This window comes from Mus caroli, unplaced genomic scaffold, assembly GCF_978045245.1.
Source record: "Mus caroli unplaced genomic scaffold, Mus_caroli_1 scaffold_15, whole genome shotgun sequence".
In the NCBI taxonomy this organism is placed as follows: domain Eukaryota; kingdom Metazoa; phylum Chordata; class Mammalia; order Rodentia; family Muridae; genus Mus; species Mus caroli.
In genome coordinates this window covers 8418207-8428032 of record NW_028227270.1, presented here as the reverse complement: position 1 = coordinate 8428032, position 9826 = coordinate 8418207, and the positions used below count along the sequence as shown (strand labels likewise).

General features: G+C 49.5%; 1 protein-coding gene across 1 annotated transcript; it reads left to right on the top strand.

Moving 5' to 3' along the window:
• Positions 1 to 858: 858 nt before the first annotated feature.
• Positions 859 to 5971, top strand: Mcidas (multiciliate differentiation and DNA synthesis associated cell cycle protein). Its single transcript, XM_021181046.2, has 7 exons — positions 859 to 984; positions 1084 to 1180; positions 1352 to 1443; positions 3657 to 3729; positions 4094 to 4308; positions 5205 to 5315; positions 5475 to 5971. The coding sequence occupies exons 1-7, from the start codon at positions 868 to 870 to the stop codon at positions 5907 to 5909; spliced, it is 1140 nt and encodes a 379-aa protein (XP_021036705.1). The 5' UTR covers positions 859 to 867; the 3' UTR covers positions 5910 to 5971.
• The last annotated feature ends 3855 nt before the right edge of the window (positions 5972 to 9826 follow it).

The window sequence follows — 9826 nt, the reverse complement described above, 5'->3', positions numbered from 1 at the left end:
TCTCCTCTCCTCTCCTCTCCTCTCCTCTCCTCTCCTCTCCTCTCCTCTCCTCTCCTCTCCTCTCCTCTCCTCTCCTCTCCTCTCCTTTCCTTTCCTCCCCGAGACACACTTTTAGCGCAGGTTGGCCTATGGGCCAGCACGAAGCTCAAGCTAGATTCAAACTGGCTTCAGTACTCTGCTTCAGTACTGTCACTTTTCTTGATCCTTAAAAGAAGATGTGCTTAGGCACCACCATTTCCGGGAAAGTTACAAGGCTAGGGTACAGAGCAGAGCTTTGGCAGTAGGCGAGAATGAGAGATCAAATAAAATTCAAACGTCAAAATCCAAAATACTGTTCAGATTTAAGGGCAGTTTCTGTAATCTAGAGGCTGACCTGGGAGAACCCTTTATTTCCCTACTAGAACCTGATGGGCAAATTCCGGGAGTCTGACGACGGTCACTCCACATTTATTGTATGCTTTGTCTTTAGAGTGGGAAGAAGAAAATCAAAGAATTGTTAACTTTTCTCATCCCCGCGGTCCGCAAACTGGAAGGCTAGGGACCGGTGGTGGCATCTGCCCTCTCTCTCCTATCCCCGCCCCCTTTTGCCTGGCGCGGCCAAGATGCCGCGGCGCCAAAGGGCGCTCGCGGGCCCGGGCCCCGCGCTCACAGCTCCCGGGGGAAGCCAGGTTGCCAGGTTGGTTAACGCCTCCGCCCGCGCTCAGATTGTCCCGGGCTGAAGGCGCCACCTCTGGCGCTCAGGCGCGAGCCGCCCCTCCCGCACAGCCCTTGTCCTCCAGGCCCTCCCTCCCTGCCCCTTCCACGCGCCGTCGCCCGCCTCAGGCACCGACAGGTGCAGCGGCACTGGGTGTGGGTCTTCATCCCAGGATGCAAGCGTGCGAGGGCAGCGCAGCCGGACGCCGGGCCTTCGACAGCATCTGCCCCAACAGGATGCTGGACCTGTCGCGGCGGACCCTCGGCAAGCCCGGGAAGCCAGAGAGGAAGGTGGGGATCCTCCCGCTGTGGTCCTGGCTCTGGGAGTGTCTGCCAGCCCCGCGCTCCGAACGCTGACCATGTGCATCCCCCGTTTCTGTGCCTGGCTAGTTGGTTCCTCCGTGGAAGTCCTTTTCGGGATGCGGTGGCGGCAGCCCAGTGTCGGTGTACGAGGACCCTCCGGACGCAGAGCCCGCCCCACTGCCAGGTGAGCCCCGAGGCACCTGCACAACCCGATTATCCATGCCGGGTGGGTGACGCGCACACGGTCCGCAGCCCCCTCTCCCCCTGGTTCCGAGGTCCTCACTGAGGGTCCTGGCGGCGACCTGGCAGAGGCTTAGGGTTTGCTGGGTGCCTGTCTCCCGATCTCCCCGCGCAGCTCTCACCACCATAGACCTGCAGGACCTCGCCGACTGCACTTCGCTGCTCGGAACCGAAGCGTCTCCTAGTGGCGATTCGTCCCCATCGCAGGTACTCTTTCCCTTGAGTGGATCACAGCCAACTATCGATCCAACTGGAAAACTGATGAGTTTTATTTCCTCAAAGGTCTCAAGATGGACTGGGAGCACAGGTGCATCCAGTGTAGCAGAGTGTAGCAAGCCAAACCTCCTAGATCCCAATTTCCCCCTCCCTTGTAGTATGTGCTTAAGTTCTCGTTTCCAGAGCCGGTCTGGCTGACATTTACTGCAGGGCCCTTGTCATTCATATGAACAAGGCAATTTGGAGCTGGTGGGCCGAGGAGCTGTGTGAGAGAGGCCATAAGCTCAGAATAACTGTCTTGTTTGTCACCCACTTCCAGGCCCTCGGGAACCATTTGTATTTCATGGGTACTAAAGAAGTATGGAAGTCACTGGGGGAAACGGACAAAGGGCTCTGTAAATAAGCTAGTGGAAAACGGTTCATCTTCAGAGATGGACGCTGGGCATCTGGCTGCTTTAAAAATCTTATTCTGCTCGTCGCAAAATTCTAGTTTCTTGCCGTCTTGAGGAAGAGAGACTCCCCCTCCCCTTCCTTCTAAATATGTCATCTTAACTCATCCAATTTCCACATCTTGCCATCGCTGACACATCCCAGCCAGAGGCACCTCTCAGCTCTGGTGCCTTAGAAGCCAAGGGCTCGATGCTTCTTCGGTGGGACATGAAGTGTCCAGAAGGACAGGCAGTCTTACACAGGTGAAGGATAAATCTACAGGAAGAGGTACTTGCAGTTTTCTAAGTGCTGGGACCATAAAGCCCACTGGAGCAGGCCCCTTACAGAAGAACTCTGCTGAGTTCGTGAGCACCACGAGGTATTAGTTGAGTAACATTTCTAAGGACTCTACTCCCAGGCTTTTACAACCTTGGGGATAACTCAGGGTGATCCCAAACACGTGGTGTCCAGGAATAGACACTTTAGGTAAGTGGTGGGAGTGGCTACCCAGAATCCTCAATGTCCAGCAAGTGCCGAGGTCATCTGGCCTCATACTTTCAGGAGGGAATACGGGTACTTTGAAAGTAGGGCCAGATAGGGTTAGAGTCAGGGTAAGTTTCACTTCCCCCAAACATACGACTAGTAAAGGAGAGCTTTGGGGGAGAACAAAATGATTAATACAAAGATAAGAATCATTAATAGAATCAGTAAATGTTTCTGCAGGGTGTCTGGGATAGCTCCCCTCACACCACGGTCCTGTCCTAGAGATTCCCCTCCCACTTTCTGACACTGGCCTCCAAGGAAGCCAGGGAACCCTACAAAGGCAGACAGTGAGGGAGCCAGGAGAGAGGAATGCATCAGACATTGGCTTGCCAGGTGTTGAGTAATTTATCTTCTACAGGCTTCCTCAATAGTAGAGGAAGCATTCTGTGGGCCCTGCCTGCTTCCCACACTGGTGGGAATATGGAGAGGTTACATTAAAAAGAAAATGTCATCAACTTGAAATGTCCATCTCTTAAGAGAAACTGGAAAGTGCCTAGACCCCACCATCTATCTATCTATCTATCTATTACCAGTTTCTTCTCTCAGGGACCTGGGAACCCTGGCCAGGCAATATGGAATGGGTGCCCTACCATAGGAGAAAAGACACCTCCAATTTTTAAAGACAGTGAAAACAAAACACACACACACACACAAAAAAAAACAAACCAGACACCATAGCTGCTGCAGCCCTGTGAGCAGATGTCTTTTCAGAGTATCCCTGGCCCCTTTACTGGCAGCCCACCCTTCCCTTCCCTTTATGGGTGAAGTGGTTAGCACTTTAAGCCCCTAGCCTTTGGAAGCCTTTGTGCCTGACCTGGTATTAATATCATCCTCTCTGCCATTTGAGAGGTAAGGATGTGGGGGTGGTTTAAGATGGAGTGGCAGTTCTGTAGGTGCACAGAACATCAAGAGGAGTCAGTGATGTCTCATTTATGGGGAAGCTCCGATCAGCTGTCCAAACCCCAGCTGCATTGGCACAGCCAGAAGATGGACTGCTGCACCTGTGGTGTGTGAGATTTGCAGGAGCAGAACTCACGAGGTGCAGCCTAATCCACTTGCCCGCCCGAGGCAAGCCTATTGTTCTATGGGTCAGATGAGACTTGAGTTTTCTGGCTGTGACCCAGAGTGTGCGCAGACTAGCATTACAACCTCTGAGGATGTCTGTCTGTCCAGAATTGTTCTCTGAAGCTCAGGTTCAGAGTTGACTGGCTCACACCCTTGGTTTGTTTTAGAACCCCTCCTTGCAAACCGAAGAAGACTTCGACCTGCAGAATTTCAGAGATGCAGTGGATGACCTCATTGCAGGCAAGTGCAGTCCCCTTTGCAGTTAAATGATGGATAGGATGACACCAGGGAGTCAGAATCATAATTGAGGATATCCTCTCCCTTCAACGGGAAAAATCACATCGCTTGGTCTTTAGTGCTTCTATGGATTTCTCAGTGTGGGTTCTGGGAACAAAGACCCTACTGTGATGGTGGGACAGAAGTTAAGTGAAAAGGGTCTACAAAGGAGCAAAACTGTATGCTTCCTATGTTCCAGCAGGTTTGCCTGATTTGCTTCAGGTTAGCTCATACAAAACTCAACTGTCTGGGTGGCTGTTGTCCCCGTGGCACTGTGCCAACTGGGCACGATCTGGGGGCAGCCAGTCCAACTCTCGCTTTCTCCTAGATTCATCCTCTTTGATGTCGCCTCCCCTGACCAACAGTGACTTTCCCTTTTCTCCTTGTGATGTTTCGTCTTTTGGGTCCTGCCTCTCCCCATCGCTGGACCCACCTGCCTTGGGGTCTCCAGACCTGCCGCCACCACCAACGGAGCAGTACTGGAAGGAGGTGGCTGACCAGAACCAGAGGGCACTGGGGACTGCTCTCATAGAGAATAACCAAGTAGGGACGCTGCTGGCTGGGAATTTTGGAATAGAGCCAGGGTCTGGTGTAGAGCAGAAGTTGGGGGTTGTAAGGGCTGGGATGTGCTTCTGTGGACCCAGGGGTTTTCATAGCTGGTATTGTTCCCTGGCCCAACCTGGTTCTGAACTTGCTAAACTGAGATGATAGAGTCCCACCTCTTTTTTTTTTTTTTTTTTTTGTCTCTCTTTCATGTTCTTTTCTTTTCACGATAAGGTCTCACGTAGCCCAGGCTGGCCTCCAACTCCCTATCTTAGAGAGGGTGACCTTGAACTCCTGAGACATGCAGCACCATTTCTGGTTTCTGTGGTACTGGAGATCTAAACCAGGGCTTCATGCACAGTACTCTATCAACTGGGCTGCATTCCCCAACCCTGTCTATTTCCTGCACTTAACCGTGGAGTACACACAGGCTTGCCTAGAATTTCGATCCTCCTGCCTCAGTTTCCCCTAGTGCTGAGTGGTGGGCACCCACCGATTGGTAATACTACTAACCATATTTATGGACAGGTTTTTATGTGTCTGACTCTGTGTTTATCAATTTACTTTCTTCTCTTGGTTGATACAACACAAGCTAGACAATCTAGCCCCGTTTTATAGATACATAAATGGAGACATAGGATGGTTGACTTTCAGAGGGCCTGCTGACCAAATCAGTACTCGTGACTATTACCCAACAACACACTAAAGTATAATTGAGATACAGTTTATTGAAGTACTTCCTTTAAAAAAAAAAGTCAAATAATTGGCTACTGTCAGGCAATAAAAGCCCGTGGGTCTTCTGTCCTGATGAGATCGATGAGTCAGGGTCTGAGTTAGTTCCTGAAGAGCAGATCCAGCACTGTGGCTTCTGTCTGATGCTGGATCTCCTTCTGCAGCTGCACGTGACCCTGACGCAGAAGCAGGAGGAGATAGCCTCGCTCAGGGAGAGGAACGTGCAGCTGAAAGAACTCGCCAGCCGGACCCGGCACCTGGCCTCAGTGCTAGACGTAAGTGGACCGGCGCGCGGGACACGGTCGGAACTGTGACAGTGAGCCTGTGTTGGGGCCCCTGGGTGTCCCTTGAGTAGCGCGCACCTGACTCTTTTTTTTCCAGCGCGGCTCCAGGCGAGTCCCCCTGGCTCCAGGGCTCTCCCTCATCTTTCACAGAAGCTGATGATCACGCAGTCTCCTGCCGAGCCCTTCCAGATCAAGGCAACAACGAAAAGGAGCCTGGAGGAGCTGTTCTGTGCTGCGGGGCAAGCAGGGCAGGGTTGCGCGGAAGTGGACGCCATCCTCAGGGACATCTCCCAGCGCTGCGAGGAAGCCCTGCAGAACCGTGACCCTAAGCGGCCCCGGCTGCAGCCAGAGCCAGACAGCAAGGACTGCAGCTCCAGGAACCTCCACGGCGCCTTCCGAGGACTGCGCACCGACTGCAGCGCCAGCTCGGTGAATCTGAGCCACAGTGAGCTGGAGGAAGGCGGCTCCTTCAGCACGCCCATCCGCAGCCACAGTACCATCCGCACCCTGGCCTTCCCCCAGGGCAAAGCCTTCACCATCCGGACAGTCACCGGTGGCTACAAATTCCGCTGGGTCCCCAGCTGATCTGGGATGTGGCTTCCCCTAAAATACTGCCCTGTGTAACAGCAGAGGGAAGCATCTGCAAGCAAGTGGGCATAGCTAGAAATGTTTCCCACATCTGGTTTCCAGAATTCTCTGCAAGCAAACGCCACTCGGAAACTTTATTATAGTTATTATTTTTTTTTTTTCAGAAACAGAAATGTCTTGATACCTGTGCAATGAAAAGTTCTGCTCCGAAGCCCCATATACTGCTTGCTTTTACACGGTGAAATTGCGTGTATACACACGCACACCTGCGGCTAAGCACACGCCACAGTCAAACTTAGATGTATTTATTTTTTAGCGCTTTGTTTGTTTGAGGCAGGTCCAGGAGGCACATAGACCAGCTGGACACAGACTTGCTTTTATGATTGCTTCTGTTTCCTTCTGCTTCCATCTCCTGAGTGCTGGGTTACAGGTGCTCACCACCATATTTGACTGTTTTAGCCTTTTTGTAAGAAGAGAGAACAATGCAAAGGAATGATGTGGGTTTTTTCCACTAGAGAGGAATTATCCCATCACAGTCATTTAAAGGCTTGGGATTCAGAATCCTGGTATCTCGGTGTTTTGACACATCACCCAATTCCCCTCTGTCCTCAGAGTACACCTACCTCCTAGCTGTGTTAACTACTGGAAAATGCTATTTCAGTTGGAAAAAAAAAAAAAACAAAACCCACCACCACCAAAACTCCGGAAACAACTTGGCAGTTGTGGAGCAAGCTTGCACTAGGATGCAGTGGTCATCCCAGCACTAAGGAGACAGAGGCAGGCGGATCTCTGAGTTCCAGGCCAGCCTGGTCTACAGAGTGAGTTCCAGGACAGCCAAAGCTATGCAGAGAACCCTATCTTAAAAAACAAAGAAACAAAACCAAGCAAAGCTACACAATTAGGCAAACGCTGATGCAGGATAGGTTTTAAACACAGCTGTTTGAAATAATCATCCTATGACTTTGTAAGAGTTAGTTTGCGTGCTTGCTGCTTTTGGAGAGGGCTTGGACTTCAGAACCCAGCATCCATATCAATGGCTCAAATGGGAAACTCCAGTCCTGGGGTGGGGGGTGTGGTTATCTGACATCATCCTCTTCTGGCTTCTGTGGGCATCTGTATGTTCCGGTGCTACACACACACACACACACACACACACACACACACACACACAAGTAAAATTCTTTTAAAAAGGAGTTATGGTAATGTCTCAATGTATTCAGCTTTATCAGTGCAAACAGAACCACCTCCAAACCAACTTAGTTAAGAAGAAAGGCTGGTTGTGGCTGTTTTAAGCAAGTGGTCTGTACTCCGCAAACTGGGGGCCCCTCACCATATTTCACATTACATGGCTAGTTCTTGTAAGCAAAATGTAGTGACCTTCCCTTGATTTTTCTCTCCCTATTGTTTGTGGTTCCCTTCCCACCCCACTCTCTGTTCTGAAATCACACAAATGGAGTCCGTCCTATGCGATGTCTCTCAACCTGCACGTGCTCACTCTGAGGGTTCTTCCTGCTCCTGGGGCTCGGCTGGGCAGGCCTCCAGATGTACTGCACCACAGTGCATAGCTGGCTCTTCAGTCTGAGTGGACAGATCAGGTAGCAGGTGGGTTGGTTAAGGCAGCAAGACCCGCTCCTCCAGTTTGCCGTGTGTACTGTTATCTGTACTTAAATAGCCATTTTGAAACAAAAAAAATTGATAAAATAGACCACGTTTCCTCATATTTTGCCTAACAAATGGACTGAAAACGTGGGTTGTTCAGCTCCCCCCACCCCATGGCCTCAAATATGCAGTTAACACAGGTCAAGATCAAACAAAACAAGCTTCAAAATAAAAAACAAAACCTTTTAAATCTGTCACAATGAACAATGGCTCTCCCGCTCTCTGATACTCATAATGAATTACCTTCAGTGGCCACAAACTACAGAAAGTATTTATAGGTTTCTTTTATATCCTGTGCGTAGATTTTAAATAATCACCTTGCTATCACCTTTCATTTTACAGTTCTATAACTTCCATGGTAGTGGCCAGCAGCTCCATTTCCTGCTATTTCAAAAAGTACATTTTTTTAATCTTTCTTTCTTTTTTTTGTTTTGTTTTTGTTTTTGTTTGTTTTGTTTTTTTCTTTCGAGACAGGGTTTCTCTGTGCAGCCCTGGCTGTCCTGGAACTCACTCTGTAGACCAGGCTGGCCTCGAACTCAGATATCCGCCTGCCTCTGCCTCCCAAGTGCTGGGATTAAAGGCGTGCGCCCCCCAACGCCCAGCTTTTTAAAGAAATTGATATTTATACAATGTGTTTTGATCAAATTCACTTCCTATTCCTCCCTAAATCCACTGAGATCCACCCTTACCCCTTACCCCATTTTAACTCTGTCTTCCTCCTCCTCTTCTATAGACCCCACCAAGTCCAATTATCTTTCATTCTTGTGGGGAAAAAGCTCTCTCTGGAACTATTGGCACCAGGGACCAACTTATCATCAGTTAACAGTAGAATCTAGAAACTAGTCTTCTAACGTATTTATTGAAAACTGATGACAATCTCTTTATCTCACATTCTAAGAAAACAATCAAAGAGCAGAATATGTAATTTCTTTTCTGGGCAGAGGTACATATGTGACAAACAATTCAAGTGCTGGCAAGGACATGAAAAAGGACAAGGGGGTGGTCTCAGCTCAGGCTACAGTACAGGATAGGCGGGGAGCAGGAGCAACAAATGTTTCTGTTTTGTTTTGTTAGATTGTTTTTTTTTTTAAGATTTATTTATTACTCTATCTAAGTACACTATAGCTCTCTTCAGACACATCAGAAGAGGGCATCAGGTCTCATTACGGATGGTTGTGAGCCATCATGTGGCTGCTGGGATTTGAACTCAGGACCTTAGAAAGAGCAGTCAGTGCTCTTAACCGCTGAGCCATGTAAACAGATGTTTATTTCACAGTTCTGGGTCTGAAAGTTCAAGATCAAGGTGGCTCCACAGGCTCCCTTTCTTGGTTTGCAGATCATAATTTGCTCACTGGAAAGATCACAGGGCTGGGAGAGTTCCAGTCCTTTCCTAGAAGAGCTCTAACCCCACTACTGATGTTACACCACGCCAGTCCCTCCTCCCAATCTCCAAATGCAATCACACTGGGAACTAAGACTTACTTAAACATAGGAATTTGGGGGAGGCATAGGTATTGAGACCACAGCAGATGGTGATTTGGGGAAGACTGGGAAGGTGCTATTTTTAAGATGAGGTGGTCTGGTCATAAAAGATTCCTCTAATAAGGTAATACTGGAGGGCTTCTGTTATGGATCAGTTTGTACAGTGTTTGTCTGGCAAGCTTGGGGTCAGCGATTTGGTTCCCAGTTCTGCCATCAAATCGTAACAAGAGACAACTTCAGCAGAGACCGGAGGACGCTTGAGAGTGAACGGTATGCATATCTGGGTGGAGAGTCTTCTAAGCAGAGGGAAAAGGATATGTAACCGTCTGGCTTGGTGAGCAGTAAGGCTGCTAGTGGGACTCGGGCTGAGTGAACACAGGGCTAGGCTCTGAGTGGAGGATTAGCACGGCCTCTCGAGACCTTGAGAAGACTTTGGGATTATCCTGAGTCAATTCATTAGGGGTAACGTCTAGCTGAAGAGTCACATGACCATCTTAACTTTACCTCAGTGGTGGAGGTCAATGCCTTCCCTGCATGTTAGGCAAGGACTCACTAAACTATGTAGTTTTTTGTTTTTGTTTTGTTTTGTTTGTTTGTTTGATTGATTTTTAGATAGTCTTATTGAATATCCCTGGCCAGCCTGGAACTCCCTGTGTAGACATGCCTGGCCTGAACTCCCTGTGTAGACATGGCTGGCCTGACCTCACACAGCTCCACTTTTCTCTGCCCCCTACCCAGCTGAGGGCTGGGATTTAAGGCATACACCACTACAC

Excerpts from the sequence above, each read along its gene's own strand:
- Mcidas (XM_021181046.2), top strand. The coding sequence starts at position 868 with ATGCAAGCGTGCGAGGGCAGCGCAGCCGGACGCCGGGCCTTCGACAGC. Across the intron at positions 1,181-1,351 it reads AGAGCCCGCCCCACTGCCAG|CTCTCACCACCATAGACCTG; the intron begins GTGAGCCCCGAG and ends CTCCCCGCGCAG. Across the intron at positions 4,309-5,204 it reads CTCTCATAGAGAATAACCAA|CTGCACGTGACCCTGACGCA; the intron begins GTAGGGACGCTG and ends CTCCTTCTGCAG.